We start from the raw sequence: 23,302 nt of genomic DNA, 5'->3' as shown, positions 1-23,302 counted from the left end.
CCTGACCTTGGATAATGGCTTGAGCCTAGGCTGTAGAGCCCATAATTTGAGGTCCTAGTGCTACAAAATGTAAATACTTGGGAAAATAAGTGCTGAACTCTTTCAGAAAACTGTAAATACTCCATAAAACACCGGTTCTTTACAGAAATACAATAATGAAATAACATATAAAATTGGTCTAACAAACCTCAGAAATGCTGGAAGAAGATCCTTTGTCTCCATCTTCTGAGGGACAAATAGCGTCCATCCGCACTAGCCTTTGGTGTCTAAATTGCGTGTGCTCTTTTCCCATCTAGCCAACAAAAAAGTGTCACAAAAAAGGTGCTAGAATTAATGTTATGAATTTGCATCTAAAACATTTCATTTTACCTGCTCAATGTTATCAGTAATGAAAACTAGCTTCTGGTTTTTTGTTTTTGTTTTTTTTGCTGTTTGCTTGATAAATCTATTGATTACTACCATTAACAATCCAAAAGCAGATTAGGACATGCGTTAAGGAAGAACTTTACCCTTACTTTTAAAAAGACAACAAAGACACCTTTAGAAATGTTTAGTAATGACAATATACAAACAGATACTTCTAGATAATTGCCAGATTTTTATTCTTTCCGTACCTTATTTCTCTTTTCTTCCCCATTCTTCTCAAAGTGGCCATTTTTTCTAGGGGCAGATTAATCAATCTCTCTTTACTTCCTGGAACTCTGGCACATGTGACATGTGACCATGCACATCATCTCAAGGGAAAAATGCCTTTCCCTAAGATCTTGTGAATTCCAAGCAATGCACTGTGATGTAACCTGCCCAGGATGCATCTCTTAGGCACAGGCTACATCACTAATGCCTAAGAGAGCCAGGTAGTAGAAAACTGCAATTGTAAGTAAAAGCAATATATGTTTATTTAACTAATGAACGTAAGATGATTTCATATCAGCACACAGAGCTGAATGTTGATGTGATTCCCATGGTGGTTGATACTCACACCCCCTGAGTGTCAGTTCACTCCATATACCCTGAGAGGGGGTGGGAGGAGACTTGCATCGGCTTGCCCTCTCTTTCTCACCATACATTTTTAAAATACCTGCAGATGAGAGAACAGCTCCTGCTGAACTTCCTTATTCTCTTCAGTTGTAGGTCAGTGATATCGTCGCATCTCCGCCTCCTCCTGGTCAATCACAAAGTAAATGGAGCAAGGCTTCATTTTGTCAATGACCAGGATGAGAGTGGAATGGAGATGCAACCTCAGCGACCAGGTCTATGAGCCCTGCAAGGTTACAGCTGGAGCAGGCACCGAAGTTCAGAGGGTTCTGGACTTCCACCAGCAGGTATATTGATGATTTATGGTGATAAGAAGGAAGATCTATTATAGACATGGGTTTCCATAGCTGGTGGAGAGTGATGCCTCTAAGAGCCGGGTGGAGAGATGATTGCATCTCCCCGCCAGCTCTTAGCAACATCGGTGCCTGTGAAACTGTGAGGGAGTGTAGCTGTGGCTTTCTAGCTTTCCATCCAATCAGGAAGCTGGGCTGGTGGTCACATGACCACCTGCCAGGCTCCCTGCTTCATTACTGCATCCCTGCTGGAAGAGGCAAAGGACAGTTGAAGAGATGGGAATCCAGGATGTCCCAGGTCTGTGTAAGTATTATATATATGTATAACACGCCTATGGAGGGGACATGTCATGTAAACAGCAGGCAAGAGCTAGGACTCATCAGTGCAGGGTTGGGAGGGGGCGTGTCATGTAAACACAACAGATGAGAGCTTTCGCAATGTACTCCTGTTATCAAAAATGCATCATAAAATTCAGTGTAATATATTGTGGGCGGAGCACAGAGCTTAAACCCCCCCGCCCCCCCCCCCCCCAGTATATTACACTGAATTTTAAACTTTAGGTGCATTATTGATTTTGCAGTGTACTCCTATATCATAAGGAAACTAAAATGCAAAAAATGTGTACTCCATAGTTCTCCTTTAAATATACATTATCAACTGGGAATTCTGGTGCAAATATCTCACTGTTGTAGCCTCTGTGAGATATCAGAAAACAAATGTGATCTGAAAACAGGGACAATCCAAATGAATGAGCTCTGTATTGTAGAATCTCATAATTCCTCCTATCCTTTCACTTGTGTATATTTTTATTGTGCTTTTGATATGCAAACCAGTCTGGTTCTGGTTGTATGATAAAAAGAAATAGTTAATCTGCGCTCCTGGAACTAAAAAATATGTAAATATAATAATACCCAAAGCAGCTATGTAATAAAGGAGAAGGTCTCCTTAAATGGAATAAAAAAGTTGTGTCACAGCGCTGAAGGTTAAGTTAATTAAATTGGTTAAAAGTGTAATCGTGTAATCCGTGATTACATTAAATAAATTAATTAAATCAAGTGTTCACATAAAAAAGTGTGTAGAAAAGAAGCGTGTTTAACACAGCTTATAAATAGTTAAGCAGAACCCAACATCATTTGTTATATAGCAAATGGAACAAACTAAAGTAAAAATTGACAACAAAAGTGTGAGATAACAATGAATATCTAGAGTTGAATTGTAGCACATATGTGGAAAAAAAGTTGTGACAAATTAAATTGATCTCAAGTAAAACAAATAATAATAAGTTTGTCAATCAGTGATCTGTATCAAAAAGTTCTGATAGTCACACAGTGGCAAATGCAACAAAGTGAAAATGTTTTTATCGATCTAAATAGATCTATTAACGGTAATCTTGCAGAAAAAGGTATCAGAAAAAAATATATCAGAAAAAATATATCGAAAAACAAATATTCTTGCAGAGAAGACCTCAAAGGACGGGGAAAAATAATGTTCACAAGGCAGATAGTAGTGGATCTTTTTTTTCGGTTTAGTCAGCAGCCCCCTTATAGATGGGTACTCACCAGAGTGCAGTGAGTAAACGAATATTTGGAATAGCGGCATTCCGGTCCACGATCCTGTTCAAATTTAAACTCAATTCTTCCCGCGTTGGAGATTGGCCAGGAGGGAGTTTTAAACTCTGCAGTGCTGGAGATGTCCAGCGTACACAGAGGCTATTCCTCCTAGATGCGATGTCAGCGAACCATCTCTCAGTGATCCCCGTGGTAAAAAATTAAGAAGAAAACGCCTTCATGGTGCAGTAAATAAAAGCATTCAAGTTTATTAAAACATATAGTAACTCACATATAAAGTATAAAAAGTCCGGCCGGCAAAACAGCTCAAAAACCGCTATGTAGACTCCTCGTGTGCAAATGACTCTGCCTTTTTGACGCGTTTCGTCATGTGACCCTTTCAAGGCAGATATCAAGAAATGAGGTGGATGCTGGTATATAAGTGTTCTGCATATTGATCTTGATTGGAAGACCAATCAGCAAATAAGTCAAAAAGGTAAACATCCATTAGAATTAAACCAGTGTGAAATCTGATAGCGAGAATGAGTGAGTCTACATAGAAAAAGGAAATAATATAATTGGGACATCACAACAATAAATGAATTAAGTAAATTGAATGATCTATAGCATTTCATTGGACTTGCTAATTAAGACAAGACAGATTTTTAGGAGGATAACTAAAAAGTTAACTAGTGCAAGCATAAACCAACGATATTAAATTAGGTAAAATGCAATAGCAAAAATTAAATTGAAAATGGGTGATCGATCAAGTACAGTACAGCCATGTGAGGGATGTGTAAAATCGGATCAAACGAATCATAAAAGAATATAGGCTAAAAAGCCTTAAGTGCTCTACCACGAACCATATAAATGATTATGTATATATATTAATAGCAAAAAAAAGAATGATGGGCATTAGTGTATGTTGATTAAATACAGTGAACGAATGTGATGGGCGGACATTCCCAAACAAGAAATAAATTAGTAATAATGGGATAATGATGAAAAGGATTAAATGAACGTTGGAATCTAATATATTAATGTGTGTATAATATTAATAACTAAAAGAGGATGAATAAAAGTGTAACGTATGAACAAGAGTTATTCATTGAACATTAGTGTATGTTGGTTAAATGCGGTGAACGAAAGTGACTGGAGAACATTACCAACATTAATTTGTGAAGATAGGATAATACTAAATTTAAAGAATAGCAACATTAATTCAGTGAAGAACATTGGTCGTATGTAATTGCAATCACCTATGATCTAAGTAGTCGACCTATAAGGTTTATTGAATTATTAAAATCTAAAATATTTTAAAATATTTAAAATATATCTATAAATGAGAAATTAAATCATGAATAATAGGGGGAAGGATTAGATAATGGTGACCTATCATTGGGGGCATAGTGACATATTAGTAATTATTTAAGAAGCAGTTTAGGTCAAAGTCTATATTAAGTCCCCTGGGTGTCATGGTATCTAGAAGAAAGATCCACTTTGATTCATTTTTGGAGATTTCTTTAATAAGGTTAGAACCTCTCCAGTGGTTTTTAACTTTGTCGATGCAACATATTTTGAGATCCTGATTATGAACCAGTTTAAAGTGCCTAGATAAGCTATGTTTTTTGTGAACCCTTTTTTAATATTGTTGATATGTTACTCTATCCTCTTCCTCAGTTCTCTCTTGGTTCTGCCGACATATTGAAGTCCACAGGGACATTCTAGGAGATATGTCACATAACGACTACTACAAGAGATAACAACATTTTTTATTTTTTATTCTTTATCGTTTGTGATTTAAAGGAATTCATTTTTGTTCTCAATCCTGTAGTTCTACAGCCCAAACACATTTTACAGGGCTAGAAGCCAACTCCTTCAAAAAAAGAAGCGGTTTGTTTTGGTGGGTCAATAACGTTTTTGGATAGTTTATCCCTCAGGGTGGGCGCCTTCCTATAAATAATTTTGGGTTTGGGTGGGAGTAGGAAACCAATTGTTTTATCCCTTTTTAGAATAGCCCAATGCTTCCTGATAATATATTCTATATCACGATGTTGGGTTGAGTAATCAGTTATAAACGATATAGGAAAAGAATCAGTTTTGTTTCTTGGAACTTGTTGTAATAGATTCTGTCTATCAAGGTCCGCAACCTTATCTCTTATTCTATATAGCTCATCCTTCTTATAGCCCTTCTCCACGAATCTGTCAACAAGGACTTGAGACTGTGAATACAAAATCTCCTAAATCATTACAGTTCCTCCTGATACGCATGAGCTGTCCTTTAGGGATAGCTCTTAGTCATTGCGAATGATGACAGCTTTGGGTAGGTATGTACCCATTTTTGTCGGTGGGTTTGAAGTATGTTTTTGTCTTCCAACCATTTGGATCCTTTGTAATCTCCAAATCTAGGAAATGTACTGTAGATGTATCAATGGTGGATGTAAAATGTAGATTGTAGTCATTGATGTTTAAACCGCTTACAAAATTTTCTAAGGAGGGTGATGTCCCTTCCCAAATGATGAAGATATCATCAATGTAGCGTTTCCAGAGTTTTAATGGTTCTACAGTTTTGCTGAAAATATGTTCTTCTTCCCACTGTGCCATGTATAGGTTAGCCATACTGGGAGTGAATTTGGCTCCCATGGCTACACCCTTCACTTGTAAATAGAAATTATTTTGATACCAAAAGAAGTTTCTATTCATGGCAAATTCTAGGCATTCTAAAATATAGTTACTTTGCTTGCATTTAAAATCTCCATGTTTGTCGAATGCCCAATTAATTGCTCTGAGTCCTTTTGTATGAGGTATACAGGTGTAGAGAGAGGCTACATCTATGGTGGCTAGTAATACATCTGCATCTGGGTTTTCTGGTAATCTCTACTGTCTTTTAGATAAGCTTCCGTTTTGTAAATAATAATCAATATATTCCCCTAGTCTTGCCGTAAGGGAATCAATTCCACAAATAATGGGTCTTCCTGGCAGCTTTTCCTTGTCTTTGTGGATTTTGGGGAGAAAATAAATCGTTGGCACTTTACAAACAGAGGATAGCAGATAGTCTTTTTCTTTTTTCGTTAATAATTATTTTTAATATATAATGAAATAAATTAAATAATATATAATATAATAATTATTTTTATTTTTTATATCCCCTATTTATTAGGTTCACCAATTCTTTTTTTCAATAATCTGTAGGTGTTTTTAGTATGTAAGATATTACCCATTTCTTCTTCGTAGTAATTTCTGTTCATCACGACCACCCCTCCCCCTTTATCAGCAGGTCTAATCACAATCTCATTTCTATCTTCAAGGGATTCAATTCCTCTACTAATGAATGTTTTATTCTTTATATGTTTAATTTTTAGAGATCTAATATCCTTTTCTACCAAACTCCTAAAGACTTCAATGAAGTGGTTGGAATTATTTTTAGGATTGCATACTGAGTTATTCCTTAGCGGGGTTTGTATATATTTCTTTTCTTTGGTGGTAGTGGCATTCTTAGAGGTGATATTAGTGGTGGAGGAATAATATTTTTTTATATTCAGTTTCCTAATGAATTTTTGAAGGTCGATATAGGTAGAAAACTTGTTAAGGTTATGTGCAGGGGCAAATTTCAATCCTAAGTTTAAAACCCTCTCCTCCTCTGTGCTTAAGGGAGTCGAGCTAATATTGAATACGCCCTCTCCTACCACACTCTGTTGTTTCCTATATTGTAGCTTCCTCCCCCCTCTGCAGCCCCTCCTCGGAATCTTTGATTTCTGAAATATTCCCTTTGGTTCATATAGGGGCCTCTCCTCCCCCTCCCCCCTATATGACCTTGATCTTCCCATTCTCTCTCTAAATGGTCCTCTTGTCCATGAGGATCTCTGTTCGTCCAAAAAGGTCGTCTTCCCCTTTGGGTGAAGTGACCCAGGCGTCCCCTTGGATGTGTCTCTCTGTAAGGGGGATTGTGGTGAGGAAACCCCGAAAAATCCTGTATCTTTGGGGTTAAATCTTTTGGGGCAACATTTGATTCAAAAAAGGATCCCTTATTATCGTCATCCTGTTCCATTAAAGGATAGTAACGTTGAGAAAGGGGTAAATTGAAACGGGTTTGTTGTACTAATGATTTTTTATGTTGTGAATTTAGGTCATGATTTTTTGGAAGGGGTGTATTTTAGTATTATCCTATCTTCACATATTAATGTTGGTAATGTTCTCCAGTCACTTTCGTTCACCGCATTTAACCAACATACACTAATGTTCAATGAATAACTCTTGTTCATACGTTACACTTTTATTCATCCTCTTTTAGTTATTAATATTATACACACATTAATATATTAGATTCCAACGTTCATTTAATCCTTTTCATCATTATCCCATTATTACTAATTTATTTCTTGTTTGGGAATGTCCGCCCATCACATTCGTTCACTGTATTTAATCAACATACACTAATGCCCATCAGTTTCTTTTTTTTGCTATTAATATATATACATAATAATTTATATGGTTCGTAGTAGAGCACTTAAGGCGTTTTAGCCTATATTCTTTTATGATTCGTTTGCTCTGATTTTACACATCCCTCACATGGCTGTACTGTACTTGATCGATCACCCATTTTCAATTTAATTTTTGCTATTGCATTTTACCTAATTTAATATCGTTGGTTTATGCTTGCACTAGTAAACTTTTTAGTTGTCCTCCTATAAATCTGTCTTGTCTTAATTAGCAAGTCCAACGAAATGCTATAGATCGTTCAATTTACTTAATTAATTTATTGTTGTGATGTCCCAATTATATTATTTCCTTTTTCTATGTAGACTCACTCATTTTTGCTATCAGATTTCACACTGGTTTAATTCTAATGGATGTTTACCTTTTTGACTTATTTGCTGATTGGTCTTACAATCAAGATCAATTAGCAGAACACTTATATACCAGCATCCACCTCATTTCTTGATATCTGCCTTTTTTTGAAAAAGTCACATGATGAAACGCGTCAAAAAGGCAGAGTCATTTGCACACGAGGAGTCTACATAGCGGTTTTTGAGCTGTTTTGCCGGCCGGACTTTTTATACTTTATATGTGAGTTACTATATGTTTTAATAAACTTGAATGCTTTTATTTACTGCACCATGAAGGCGTTTTCTTCTTAATTTTTTACCACGGGGATCACTGAGAGATGGTTCGCTGACATCGCATCTAGGAGGAATAGCCTCTGTGTACGCTGGACATCTCCAGCACTGCAGAGTTTAAAACTCCCTCCTGGCCAATCTCCAACGCGGGAAGAATTGAGTTTAAATTTGAACAGGATCGTGGACCGGAATGCCGCTATTCCAAATATTCGTTTACTCACTGCACTCTGGTGAGTACCCATCTATAAGGGGGCTGCTGACTAAACCGAAAAAAAAATCCACTACTATCTGCCTTGTGTTTTCTTTTCTGACTTCTTGAACATTGTTTTTCCCCATCCTTTGAGGTCTTCTCTGCAAGATTATTTGTTTTTCGTTTTTTGATGTAGTTTTTCTGATATATTTTTTTCTGATACCTTTTTCTGCAAGATTACCGTTAATAGATCTATTTAGATCGATAAAAACATTTTCACTTTGTTGCATTTGCAATCAGAACTTTTTGATACAGATCACTGATTGACAAACTTTTATTATTATTTGTTTTACTTGAGATCAATTTAATTTGTCACAACTTTTTTTCCACATATGTGCTACCTTTATTTTTGTGACACAATTTAACTCTAGATATTCATTGTTATCTCACACTTTAATTGTAAATTTTTTCTTTAGTTTGTTCCATTTGCTATATAACAAATGATGTTGGGTTCGGCTTAACTCTTTATAAGCTGTGTTAAACACGCTTCTTTTCTACTCACTTTTTTATGTGAACACTTGATTTAATTAATTTATTTAATGTAATCACGGATTACACGATTACACTTTTAACCAATTTAATTAACTTAACCTTCAGCGCTGTGACACAACTTTTTTATCTGGTTGTATGATATTTTTAGTAGGGTTTCACCGATACGCATACTAGTATCTGTATCGGTGCTGATACCCAGTATTTGGGTGAGTACTCATACTCGCCCCAAATGCTCCCAAAGCCTATCCCAATACTGGAACATCCTTAATCAGGAAACCGAGCGGCGAGTCATCACACGCTATCGGCTTCATGATTGGCTGGGAAGCCGGCTCCATGCTCCCTCATCACCAGGGAGCATGGAGCTGGCGTCCTGGCCTATCAGGAAGCCAGGGGCTGGGTAACAACTTGCCCCCCTCCCCCCCCCCCCCCGGCTTTCTGATTGGGCAAAAAGCCAGCTCCATGCTTCTTCGTCACCTAGTGAGGAGGGAGCATGAAGACGGCTTCCCGGCTAATCGTGAAGTCAGGCGGCAAATCATTACACACCGCCCGGCTTCCTGGCTAATCAGGAAGCCAGGTGGCGAGTCATTACACGCCGCCCGGCTTCCTTAATGGGACTTTCAGTATTGGCAATTACCAAAAAAAAGATATCAGTACTCGATACGGAAAAAACTGTATCGGTGCATCCCTAATTTTTAGTTTAGAAGTGTAATGCAGTATTTAAGTTAGTTTGCCATAAAAACTGAGACATTTATTTCACCTTGGGCACCTGGACAATCATAATTCATACAGAAAATTTTATTTTTAGCATATTAATCTGATGCTGACATAACTAACCATTTGGGACCGCAGTTCTGCTTCCAAACTTTGTATCTGTTGCTTGATTTCTGAGTTACATTCAGTAAGATCCATGACCTGCTTTCTCAGTAAATCCTTCTCTGCCAGGAAAAGGGAAATCTCACCTTGAACCATGTCACGAGCTCTGTATGCCTGTAGCAAGAGTACAAAAGCAAAATTGCAAATTGTGTGAGATCTAGATCAGCTTGGTTACAGCCCAACTGCAGCTAAACTTTTTATTTGATTTTGGATAGAGAAGGGATGTAGGGCTAGAACCCTTGTAAGGGTTTAAATGCTGTCTGCATCTCCACTGAAGAAATGTTCCCTTAGTAGTAGTTTGTAACATGCAACTTTACTTGTTCTGTAATGTTGAAGACATTTTGCAGCTTATCCACTTCTATTGAGTGTCAAGAACATACCCCAGCACCCGACACAGCCACACAGGTAACTGCCACATTATTCCAATCATCATGGAATGTGTCATGGCAGATGCTGATTGAGATACCTGTGTGGCTATGTGCCATAAATGCTAGGGCATATTCCTGACACTAATTAGAACTGGATTGGCTAAGCTGTGAAATATCTACATTAGAGAACATGTTCTGTTGAATGTGACTTAACTACTACTAGCTAATACCATGACCATAGTTAATGAGAGTATTCACAGACAAATTTTGCCTTTTACTTTCTATATTGTTTGACAGCCATCATCTGAACAGGTAGGGAGTTAAATACTCCCTAATGGGGACACAAAATCCTGACAGTGGGTCTAAACTTTCCTCAATCTACTAGCATATTTTTCTATTGCAGTCTGTGTCCCTGCTGAAAGCGATTTTTCCCCTCACCTTCTGTTCTTTCTGGCAGAGAGAAATCGCCCAAACATTGACATAGATAGAAATAACCTCACAAAGGTATACATTTTCCCCATCCTATCAAACAGCATTTTGAAAAGTTTGGCCTTTAGGCAGCAGTGCATGCACATGATACAGTTGATGCAGTGCATCATTCTCAAATGATCCTTTGTAGGGCCATTGTGGAAAATTGTCACTATCTACAAAATACATGTGTTCATTAAGTTGGCTAAAGTAGCAGCACAAGCAAATAGCTGAGATCATACATTGTCTGCACTTACATTGTATTTTACACTCTATACAGACTACTATTTATAGCAACTTTTGCTATTTGGATAATTGGAGACACCCCCCATTGTGGCAATCCCTGTGTATGTCGATCGGCCGATCAATAATCAGACCTTAGCACTGATTTTTAGCTGCTTGCAGATTGCGCATTTGACTCGTTTCATCACAACTTTAACACCCTACAATCCTGTTTTAGCACAAGTTAGACAAAACGTTACTAAGCAATAAAATATGTCCACATTCCCTGTCCTCCAATGCTCTAAAGGCACATACAGTCCAATGCATAAATAATTAACACACTGCAGGGCTTAACTGCTCATTTTTTGTCTAGCTGCTAAAAAAAAGTTATTCTCATCTGAACCACAGAGCAAACTTGTTTTTAGACCAGTCTTTCCAGCCTCTCTCCCCCACTTCTGCAGAGGTCTAAGGTCCCATAAATCATCCCATTCTATACACAGTGTACAGATGTGAGGACACGGAGGAACATTCTAATGCTGCAGTGTGGGAGGAGACACACTTCAGAGACCAGAGAAGCAGTGAGCCGTCTCAGCTTTTGGGTAATAGGATATTAATGAGGATAACTTTTTTTTTTTTTTTTAGCACCTAGAAAAAAATTAGCAGTTAACTCTTGCCGTGCGGGGGTAGCCCCACTGCACGGGTTAATAAGTTGCTCAGAGTTCTTCTTTAAGCATTTTCTTTAACACGCTTGCACCAAATTTCAGCTGTGCTATCATTTATTGCTAAAATCTGTCTAGTAGATGAAAGCTCAACATTAAAGAGTTATTCGGCATCAGGGAGTAAAAATCAAATCATCCAATTAGAAACAGCTAAAGCCTTATACATATGTGTGGGCACCTGGTCACGCTCTTTTTGCAGGTCGGACACTTGATTATGAAATGCTTCTGTCTTTTTTTTCAAGATATCATAGTTAGACTGCAAGTGACGACTCTCCTGAAGCATGGTCTCCTTTTCCTTCTGCCACTGCAAAACAAACCACATTGCAAATGTCAAAGTGCACACCCTATCAAATAAAAACATTTTTGTTTACAGAGTCCAAAGTCTAAGCTACTACCCTAACAGCGTTACACAATTTACATTTTGTTCAAGGTAGTAGCTCAAAATATTTTTCTCTGACTATCTCAACAAATTTGTTTCTGCACCCAGCCCTCACCTCTGCAAGTACACATACGAACTTAGAGCTGAACCTCAGAATAAAAAACAATATTGGCTAAATATGAAAGCCATGTGTATTCTTATGTAGCGCTCACCCCCGAAGGAGCCGCTGAATATTGCAATAGGTTCTCCTACCTGTTGGTTCCAGCTGCCAGTCCCCTTTGATCAGCAACAGCACACCGACACTCACGGACAGAACGGCTCGAGTCTTAGGGTCTTTTTAGGGTATTTATTTGCAACATCAATAGGAGAGAGAGGGTTTAGGGTCTGTAGGATGCCATAGGAAATACTTCGGAGGACAGCTGTCTCTCTTAGCAACTGCTAATGCTGATATCGCTGTGATCTGGCCCCAAGGACCAATAGTAGTAGTAATACTGTGAACAGATACCTGGAATGGGTGAGGGCTCTCCCTTGTGGGTCCCAGACGGACGCTTGCACCAGCTCCTCTGCGGTACCCCTCAACAAGCGTACTCCTCCTCTGACCCAGCTTCCATCAGGTATTTTCCTCTTTAGGATCTGGAACTTCTGTGCCCTCAGCATCTGCAACTGCCAAGGAGCACTCCAGTTAAATGAGAGTATCTTCTTAGAACAAGGCACCCAACACCTGCCACGTGTATGGGCCCAGTGAAGTATCAGTGTATCCTTAGGCCTCCAGGCCCCTCAGCACCTGCCATGTGCTGAGGCCCAGGCTATTTGCTCTGCATCACACACAGTCCTCCTAGGGCAAGGCCCCTAGGGGGAAGAGAGCTCTCCACAATGTCCCCAGACCTTTTATTACCTGCCCTCAACCATGCCTCTGAGTCATCCTACTCAGGGATTGGCTAGGGCCAGGTGCATAGTCATAACCTGAGGATGGATCCTCCCTCACTGTATACCAAGGCTCCCTTTTCCTCAGCAACAGGAGGAGCAATCGATCCAGCAGACTCAGGGACACCTATAGAATGCAGAGCTCTGTATAATCAGTATCTAGACTGGTTACAGTCCAGGTATCTCTAAATTGAATAGCGACATTTTAGAGGGCGCTACACTTACTTCAATTGATGTTCTTTGTGTATTTCCAGTACAAACAAAACTTTGCCTCTGTGCATGAGCTTCCTGTATTAATGACTGGTCAGTGCTGTTCTCTCTCCTTGTGCAGGGTGGCTGGTCTTGTAGCCACCCCTCGGTAGTTGTCTGCAGGCAGCCTGTAGTTGGTGGAGTCTACAGGGTCCCACACACAACTCTGCTAACTGTACAGGCTATGTGCAGCCCAGTAACCGTGTTATGGCTACATTTATATGGCAATAACTGGCTTTGCATAGGTGTTTGGTGAACACAAAGTAGATTTCTATCCTCTGTTGCTATTGAAGAATATATTTAAATAAAGTTTTTGTGCAGAGAGTGCTGTGTGATACTCTGTCACAGACCTTCCACTGCCTTTCCCAGTTTGTGAACGTCATAGCAGTTACTGTAATCTCTTGGGCACATCAAAAAAACTGGGAGACATTTAATCCCTTTCCTACAAAGACCCGAATCCTCTTCACCACAATTTTCCAACAGGAACAAAACGCAAACCTTTTTTTGCACATATACAGTATTTAAATATATAAGCTGCTGTTAGGAACTGCACTTCATATATCTGAATTGAGGTGTGTTGGTGTGCAGTAGTCTGAGTTTCTCACCTCTCCCACTCTGTTGAAGATTTTTCAATTACTTGTTTATTTTGCATCCTGTAAAATCCATGGATGAACTATGAGACCCCTATGACATACTTTTAATGGTTACAGAGATGGGGGTATATGACTTATAGATTCTCTGATAAATATAAGATGCAAGCAGCCAGACAATGCTGAAATATTTAAAATGGAATACTACCTACACTATGGGGAGTGTATTAAACAAATTGTTGGGAGCTCCACTAGGGAAGTCACAAATGGAAAAAGATCTGGGGGTGATAGTAGACCCCAGATTAAATAACAGCTTGCAATGCCAGGCCGTGGTAAACAAAGCGAGCAGAGTACTGTCTTGTATTAAACATGGAATGTACTGCAGAGACAAGGCTATAATTTTGCCACTTTATAGATCGCTGGTTTAGCCATATTTGCTAAGCGGTCCAGTTTTGGTCACCTATCCACAGAAGGGATGTCCTTAAACTTGGGGGAGCCCAGAGGAGGGCAACCAAACTAATTAAGGGGATGGAGGACCAATGCTATGAAACAAGGTTACTAAATTTAAACATGTTCACGCTGGAGGTGAGGAGATTAAGGGGGATATGATTTTCTTGTACAAAATGTTCAATGGAAATAGCAACATCAGCCATAAACTCTTTACTTTAACCTCCATAAAAAAGACTAGAGGCCACCACCTAAAACTAGTAGAGAAAAAATGTAATCACAAGGGGCGTAGGGGCTTCCTCACAGTTAGAGCGGTCAGGGTATGGAACTCGCTGCCTCAAGCAGTGATTTCAGCTAAGAGTGTTGCATCGTTCAAAAAGCATTTGACGATTTCCTCAGAGACTGCAACATACAGGGGTACAGGTACTCTTAAGAAGAGGATGACACAGGGACTCATACACACTCATACAAATGCAGATTCACATGCATACACGCTATAGGTTGGACTTGATGGACCCGTGTCTTTTTTCAACCTCAAATACTATGTAACCCCCGATGACACATTTTTGGTAATATTGGTTACTTATTCCTTCTAGACAAAAATAACAGATCATCCTTCTATCTTCAGGTACAAAATGGAAGTAGAGTATTGCAGAGGTCAGCGGTGTGGCTCGTAAAGAACAGGGACTTATAGTGCGCACAGTTAATCTGATGTCTTAATTCAGGTGCTCTGCAGCCGTGTCTTCTTCCTCTCCGGGTGGTGGTGGGGGGGGGGGTTTAGCAGCCATGTTTCTTTCATGTTCAGTGGGAATGCCTTTAGCCCAGCATGATGCCTCCAGTTGCCTCCTTGTTTCCTCACTTCAGGACCCACTCTCTTGCTCTCAACTGGCCAATGGTAGTGCTGCAGTGTAATATTCCAGCAAGCGTATGTGAATGATGGATCACAACTGCGGAGTAGGCCTGGGGATGGTTCAGGTTCTCTTTCACACTCTATTGAGTTGAGTGAGGTTGGAACCCCTAACACATCATACACCACCACAGTTATGCAAATGAAAAGAGAGGTCTGTAATCTCCCTGTGGCCTCAATTGGAGTTCATTGGGGCATGTTGGGGGTCTGTAGATTGGTTAGCAATAGTTAATCTCACTAGTGCTTAAAGTATAAGTAAGTACAAGCTGGTGTGGCAGTGCGGATTACTGCAATCGATGGTTTAATGTCCTATAGCAACTTAGGACCAAGGGAACAGGCAGGCAATAGCTACTATCAATTCAAGAATGTTATCGTACCCTTCTGCAATGGAGACACACCTGCTATACTCATGAATTCTATGTTCAAAGTTCTCAGTCCAATATAAATGTGCAGAGTGGTGAACAGTCCTCAGCAAGGTTACCGTTTCTTTAAACAATGGAATACAATGCAGATGAAACACGTATAGAATGTGATGGGAGTACTTGCGGTTCCTGTGAACTCAGGATGAGCCGTAGTCTGCTCAAGGATAGCTGTGCACTGAGGTTGTAGCCGCCTGTCTCGCAACCCTCAGCTGGGGAACTACAAGGTCCAGGATGTCGAGTGGTGATTACAGCTAGTTTGCTTGCTCGACGTTCTACCTCGCTAGAACGCCGAGCAAGTGAATAGCCTACGTTTTTGTAGGCGGAGAGCGGTGTGCTGGGGGCGGAGCCGCGAGCTGAGGCCGACCCGAACGTTTCCTAGCTACGGGACACCACTGAGGGCCAGACCTGCTGCAGATCTTATCAAAAGGTGCATCTGACAGCGGCGTGAGGAGGGAGGAGCCGTGAGCTGAGGTCGGCCTGCACGTTGTCTAGCTACCAGATGCCGCTGAAGGGGCCGGACCCGCTGCAGAGTTCGGTGAGGTTTAAGTCCCTGACATACAGTCTCCCTCCCAGCCCATAGCAATTGAAGTGGGCGGAGGAAGATGCAGGTGGCCGCTGAGAAGTGCGATCAATGAAGTGGGCAGATAGCAAAGGCAGCCAAACCGATTCTCCTCCTGCCAGTGCAGCTACAAAGCCGTTTTTAACCCCTTAAGGACCAAGGCCTTTTTTTCCCGCTTACAAGTTAAAATATACATTTTAGGCCTGAAAATTACTTAAAACCACCAAACATATGAAAGCCAAGACCCTGTAGAATAAAATGGTAGCAGGTGCAAATTGTTATGTTGCACGACATTAGCGCAACTTATTATCAAACCCAAAAGTTTTGTGAAAGATGCACTTAAGTTAAATTTGGTGCCCCACAACACTATATAAAACTTTTTTTTTTCTTAATAAAAAACAAAAGATCAGGTTACAACGAGTAAATAGATACCCATGTTAAAAACTGTGTGCGTCTGTGAAACTGCAACAAATTTCAGTACCCCAAAAAGTCCATATATGACACTTTAAAAGCCCAACAGGTCATCAGTTTAGAGATACGTGTAAATTTTGGCCCTAGAATTATTGCTCTCTGGCATGTGGGGCAATACCCAGCATGTGCAGCGCAATAGTAGTTTTCGTACGTAGGTGCACCAGACGCAAGTTTACACATGCTCTCGGGGGCCTTTAAAAAAAGTTTTTTTAATTAGTTTAACATTTATTTTATTTAAAATTATTTTTAAAACTTTTTTTAACTTTAATTGTTTTCACATAGGTGGGCTTACAGGCCCCCCATGTAATAGCATATTGGTAGTGCCAGGTACTCTTTAAGATGACACTGTGGGTCTAAAAGACCCATAGTGTCACCTTTCCACTCTAAATGGAAATGCATTGCACGTTGCTCTCGGTCCCATAGAACGGGGAGGTGTGTGAAGGGTGAACGGACACCCGCGATGCCGGTCCTGGGTCCGCAGGAGGGGCAATGAAGCCCAGGAAACACAGCAGGGGGTGTTGGAGGGAGGGAGGTTTCCCCAAATTGTAGAAGCGATTTGGGGAAAGCTGAGTCATCAGAATCGCTTCGACTGTGGGTTGTGAAGGGGTTAAGGGGTCCCCTGGCCCAGTCTGCCCCTGCCTACAATCCTGGGACTTCAATAGGCCCTTCCCAACCTTGCGCCCTGGGGCAGCTGAACCAACTGCGCCGTCGATAGGTCCACCCCTGGGCAAACGGTATGTAAACTGTTCCTGCTTTTAACAGGAAAGTATATTTCCATACTATGATATCCTGGAAGGTTGAAGTAATTGTTTTACCTGACCGCAAGATAGATGGTTGCTTACCATAATTTCAAATGCCTCTCCAGCTTCTATCTTCTTTTTGGCAGCACTAAGCTGAGCTAATAACTCTTCAGAACTTGGCAAAACCCCATCTGAGCACTGCTTTATATCCAGCTCTGCCTGCAAGCATAAATATGGGTAAAGAAATTAAGAATTAAAGTATATGTAATGACGTTTGGTTTGCTAAAACTGTGTATCAAGTAATTGCCCCTTTTTAAAATTTGATTGAACCCCTTTTTCATTTTTTGGTAATCATCAGTACTGATTATTCCTTGCAGCCATTTCCTGTCTACATGCAGCTGCATGGGATTTCTGATGGGGGTGGATTTCATGATGGTGGACCATGTCTGTGTAATGTGTGTTAAAACAGCCACTGGTAGTCGCCACTGAAAGCCTGTGTGTCATCCTACCATGAATAGATCTTCATGACAGGATCATCAGGTATTTTATTGAAAGCTGCAGATTTAAAAAAATGACTTCTGGTATCACAAAAATACACTGCCTGGCCACAAAAAGGCACACTTTTTTTTTTTCTTTGGACCACCTTTAGTTTTGATCACGGCATGCATTCACAGTGGCATCATTTCAATAAGCTTATGCAATGTCACAACATTTATTTCCATCCACAGTTGCATTAATTTCTCACTAATATTTTGTAGTGATGAGAGAGTCGGACTACGGCGTAAAGTCTTCTCCAGAACATCCCAAAGATTCTCAAGGGGGTTAAGATCTGGACTCTGTGGTGGCCAATCCATGTGTGAAAATGATGTCTCATGCTCCCTGAACCACTCTTTCACAATTTATCTTGGAATATACCCTTGTCATCAGGGGAAAAAAAATCCATTGATGGAAAAACCTGGTCATTATATACTAATCGGGTAGACAGCTGACCTCATTTTGTGCCGTGTGTTGGTTCTGGTCTGTGCTCTGCCATGCGTTGCACTCTGTGCATTGGTTCTGGTCTGCGCTCTGCCGTGCGTTGGTTTTGTCACGCTCTGCCGTGCGTTGGTTCTGGTCTGCGCTCTGCCATGTGTTGGTCTGTGCTCTGCCATGTGTTTATGCTGGTCTGAGGTCTGCCGTCTATTTGTGGTGGTCTGAGGTTGGCCGTGTGTTGGTTTTGGTCTGAGGTTGGCCGTGTGTTGGTTTTGGTCTGAGGTCGGCCGTGTGTTGGTTTTGGTCTGAGGTCGGCCGTGTGTTGGTTTTGGTCTGAGGTCTGCCATACGTATGCAGGTGGCCGCTGAGAAGTGCGATCAATGAAGTGGGCAGATAGCAAAGGCAGCCAAACCGATTCTCCTCCTGCCAGTGCAGCTACAAAGCCGTTTTTAACCCCTTAAGGACCAAGGCCTTTTTTTCCCGCTTACAAGTTAAAATATACATTTTAGGCCTGAAAATTACTTAAAACCACCAAACATATGAAAGCCAAGACCCTGTAGAATAAAATGGTAGCAGGTGCAAATTGTTATGTTGCACGACATTAGCGCAACTTATTATCAAACCCAAAAGTTTTGTGAAAGATGCACTTAAGTTAAATTTGGTGCCCCACAACACTATATAAAACTTTTTTTTTTCTTAATAAAAAACAAAAGATCAGGTTACAACGAGTAAATAGATACCCATGTTAAAAACTGTGTGCGTCTGTGAAACTGCAACAAATTTCAGTACCCCAAAAAGTCCATATATGACACTTTAAAAGCCCAACAGGTCATCAGTTTAGAGATACGTGTAAATTTTGGCCCTAGAATTATTGCTCTCTGGCATGTGGGGCAATACCCAGCATGTGCAGCGCAATAGTAGTTTTCGTACGTAGGTGCACCAGACGCAAGTTTACACATGCTCTCGGGGGCCTTTAAAAAAAGTTTTTTTAATTAGTTTAACATTTATTTTATTTAAAATTATTTTTAAAACTTTTTTTAACTTTAATTGTTTTCACATAGGTGGGCTTACAGGCCCCCCATGTAATAGCATATTGGTAGTGCCAGGTACTCTTTAAGATGACACTGTGGGTCTAAAAGACCCATAGTGTCACCTTTCCACTCTAAATGGAAATGCATTGCACGTTGCTCTCGGTCCCATAGAACGGGGAGGTGTGTGAAGGGTGAACGGACACCCGCGATGCCGGTCCTGGGTCCGCAGGAGGGGCAATGAAGCCCAGGAAACACAGCAGGGGGTGTTGGAGGGAGGGAGGTTTCCCCAAATTGTAGAAGCGATTTGGGGAAAGCTGAGTCATCAGAATCGCTTCGACTGTGGGTTGTGAAGGGGTTAAGGGGTCCCCTGGCCCAGTCTGCCCCTGCCTACAATCCTGGGACTTCAATAGGCCCTTCCCAACCTTGCGCCCTGGGGCAGCTGAACCAACTGCGCCGTCGATAGGTCCACCCCTGGGCAAACGGTATGTAAACTGTTCCTGCTTTTAACAGGAAAGTATATTTCCATACTATGATATCCTGGAAGGTTGAAGTAATTGTTTTACCTGACCGCAAGATAGATGGTTGCTTACCATAATTTCAAATGCCTCTCCAGCTTCTATCTTCTTTTTGGCAGCACTAAGCTGAGCTAATAACTCTTCAGAACTTGGCAAAACCCCATCTGAGCACTGCTTTATATCCAGCTCTGCCTGCAAGCATAAATATGGGTAAAGAAATTAAGAATTAAAGTATATGTAATGACGTTTGGTTTGCTAAAACTGTGTATCAAGTAATTGCCCCTTTTTAAAATTTGATTGAACCCCTTTTTCATTTTTTGGTAATCATCAGTACTGATTATTCCTTGCAGCCATTTCCTGTCTACATGCAGCTGCATGGGATTTCTGATGGGGGTGGATTTCATGATGGTGGACCATGTCTGTGTAATGTGTGTTAAAACAGCCACTGGTAGTCGCCACTGAAAGCCTGTGTGTCATCCTACCATGAATAGATCTTCATGACAGGATCATCAGGTATTTTATTGAAAGCTGCAGATTTAAAAAAATGACTTCTGGTATCACAAAAATACACTGCCTGGCCACAAAAAGGCACACTTTTTTTTTTTCTTTGGACCACCTTTAGTTTTGATCACGGCATGCATTCACAGTGGCATCATTTCAATAAGCTTATGCAATGTCACAACATTTATTTCCATCCACAGTTGCATTAATTTCTCACTAATATTTTGTAGTGATGAGAGAGTCGGACTACGGCGTAAAGTCTTCTCCAGAACATCCCAAAGATTCTCAAGGGGGTTAAGATCTGGACTCTGTGGTGGCCAATCCATGTGTGAAAATGATGTCTCATGCTCCCTGAACCACTCTTTCACAATTTATCTTGGAATATACCCTTGTCATCAGGGGAAAAAAAATCCATTGATGGAAAAACCTGGTCATTATATACTAATCGGGTAGACAGCTGACCTCATTTTGTGCCGTGTGTTGGTTCTGGTCTGTGCTCTGCCATGCGTTGCACTCTGTGCATTGGTTCTGGTCTGCGCTCTGCCGTGCGTTGGTTTTGTCACGCTTCCTCCTGGGACAGGCGTGCATGGCGCATGGACGTGTACGCCCAGTGTGAGTGAGGCCTTATGTGTTGTGTGTTTACTTTGTGTGTTTTGTGTCTGTGGTGTGCCGTGTGTTGGTTTTGGTCTGAGGTTGGCCGTGTGTTGGTTTTGGTCTGAGGTCGGCCGTGTGTTGGTTTTGGTCTGAGGTCGGCCGTGTGTTGGTTTTGGTCTGAGGTCTGCCATACGTTTGGTTCTGGTCTGTGCTCTGCCATGTGTTGGTTCTGATCTGCCTTGCATTGGTTCTAGTCTGAGGTCTGCCATGCGTTGGTTCTGGTCTGAGGTCTGCCGTGCATTGGTTCTGGTCTGAGCTCTGCCGTGCGTTGGGTCTGATCTGCACTCTGCCGTGCGTTCGGTCTGATCTGCACTCTGCCGTGCGTTGGGTCTGATCTGCACTCTGCCGTGCGTTGGGTCTGCTCTGAGGTCTGCTGTGCGTTTGGTTCTGGTCTGAGGTCTGCTGTAAATCTGAACATGTTTTATATGCACCAGTTATTCTGTATTTTCACTTATAGTTGTGCTGCTAGTTGGTAGGTAAACACATTAAAATAATTTGTGAGTTGAACTTTCTATTAGCACTACAACTATGAGTATAAAAATGTAAATTGAACTAACACTAAGCGCGCGAAAACGACAATTGCACTACACATGTTATGTATCGCCGCGAATGTCGGAGTAAGGGCAATCATTTTAGTGCCATCAATCACTTCTACACTTCTATTTAACCATTTAGTGAATGGGTAGGGATACAAGTACCCCTCACTCATTTACAAGGGGAGGGGCTGCATCTGGGTGCCCCTTTATTAAATGGGTACCCTGATGTGAAGCCCCCTTGCCAGCATGGGGACAAGGTGCTTTTCCAGGGGCGACCCTGGAAAAGCACTCTCCCAGTGCTGAGGGCATGTGGCCTGGTATGGGAGGGAGGGGGGCGCTCGCTCGTCCCTCCCTTTTCCGGCCCTGCCAGGTCTATGCTCGGATCAAGGGCCTGGTATGGATTTTTAGGGGGGACCCCATGTTTTTTCCCCCCATTTTGAGGATGGGCTTCTTCCTTTAAAATTCCTACCAGACCTTAAGGGCCTGGTATGACTTTAAGGGGGAATCCCACACATCATTTTTATTTTTTTTTTACATTTAGGGTCTGGTATGACTTTGAGGGCGAACCCCACACACTTTTATTCGTTTTATACGGGCTCCCTCCTAAATATTCCTTCCAGACCTTAAGGGTCTGGTATTGTTTGGGAGGGGCAACTGCACGCTTTAAGAATAAACAAAAAAAATGTCATGTTTTTTTCTTTAGAAATGTCAGTTTTTTTTTTTTTAATAATGGAATTTTATTCATTTTCGAAAGGTATACAGACATACAACGAAACGTATACACTGAACACAATTACATGACCATCAGACGTGTTCAGGCTCAACCCTTCTATGCCCTATAGTCCACGGGCCAACTGCAGACCATTGTGCATACTTATACCAAGTTTGACCATATCACTAGGCGTTGCCCAGCGTATGAGAATGATCCAAGCGCATGTTCAGGTCGAGGCTTGGCAATGAGCCTGTATAAAATAACATATAGAGCATAACTTATAAAGACAGTTCCCTTTCAGGGACTCGGTCGCAAACTTGTACTAGAGAGCATTGCCATGGCCCAGAGGTCCGGTGGTCCAAAAAAAACCTACGAGAGGAAGACAGAAGAAGTGGTAGGGAGAAAGGAATAGGGGAAGTTGAAGAAAAGAGGAGAGCCTAGTGAAAGCATAGGAATGAAAAAGAAGCTAGGTGAAAAGGACCTGTACAGAGAAGAAAAGAAAAGCAGACAAAGGCCAGGCACGATATTTAAAGGAATTTTTCAATGTTATTGTTACCGATTAAGTGATGTTAAAACCACTGCCCCTTTAAAAATTGTATTTTGTAAAAGTTTTTTTTTTCATTGATTCCTGTCCCCCAGGGCAGTACCCAGTCCCCATAAACTTTTTAAGGCCAATAACTTGCATATAAGCCCTCCTAAAGGGGACAATTGTTTTTGAAAGTTCTACCCCCATTGACTTGCATTGAGTTTAAGTTCAAACTTTTTGGATGTTCTAAAGTTTGAATTCGAACCAAACTTGGGCCTGTTCGGCCCATCACTAATCTCAAGAAGCCACAGATGGATGTACAGTAGGGTTGCCACCTTTTCTTCAAGCGAAACTCGAACACTGTAGCGCCTTGAGGCAATGTTTTTGTAAAGTATACACTACATGTATTTTGTAAATAAATAACATTAGAGTTAATCACAACTTGCCAGTGTGCCACAGGTCTCCAGATATATACTATATAAAGCAATATCCATATACCTTGCCGCACTCATTACCCGATATCCCAAAAGTAACGTGTGCTTGTAATGACTGCGGATGGCGCTGCTCACAACAGAACTCCAATACAGATGTCACCAGCACCAAAATTCCATGTTAGTGCAAATTAGGGATGCACCGATACTAGAGGTGCACCGAAATGAAGATTTCAAAAATGAAACCGAAATAAATAAAAAATGTCAGATCGAAACCGAAGATGTTTTTTATTTTACCTTTTTCGAATTTTTAAAAATATTTTATTTGTATTTATTTTTTATAAACTTTTA

The 23,302-nt window shown here is 40.9% G+C and overlaps 1 protein-coding gene across 1 annotated transcript in view; it reads right to left on the bottom strand.

Annotated features, from left to right (window-relative positions):
• The window catches only part of CARD14 (caspase recruitment domain family member 14), a 90,778-nt gene that overhangs the window by 41,889 nt on the left and 25,587 nt on the right, over window positions 1-23,302 (bottom strand). The window contains exons 7-10 of the mRNA XM_018563874.1: window positions 19,667-19,777; window positions 11,564-11,689; window positions 9,570-9,722; window positions 188-292 (exon numbers count right to left, since the gene is read on the bottom strand). Coding sequence (XP_018419376.1) covers window positions 188-292; window positions 9,570-9,722; window positions 11,564-11,689; window positions 19,667-19,777 — 495 coding nt within the window. The remainder of the gene's footprint in view (window positions 1-187; window positions 293-9,569; window positions 9,723-11,563; window positions 11,690-19,666; window positions 19,778-23,302) is intronic.

The sequence above is a fragment of the Nanorana parkeri genome, unplaced genomic scaffold (genome assembly GCF_000935625.1).
Source record: "Nanorana parkeri isolate BGI_ZX_2015 unplaced genomic scaffold, ASM93562v1 scaffold706, whole genome shotgun sequence".
In the NCBI taxonomy this organism is placed as follows: domain Eukaryota; kingdom Metazoa; phylum Chordata; class Amphibia; order Anura; family Dicroglossidae; genus Nanorana; species Nanorana parkeri.
This window is presented reverse-complemented; position numbering and strand designations above follow the sequence as displayed.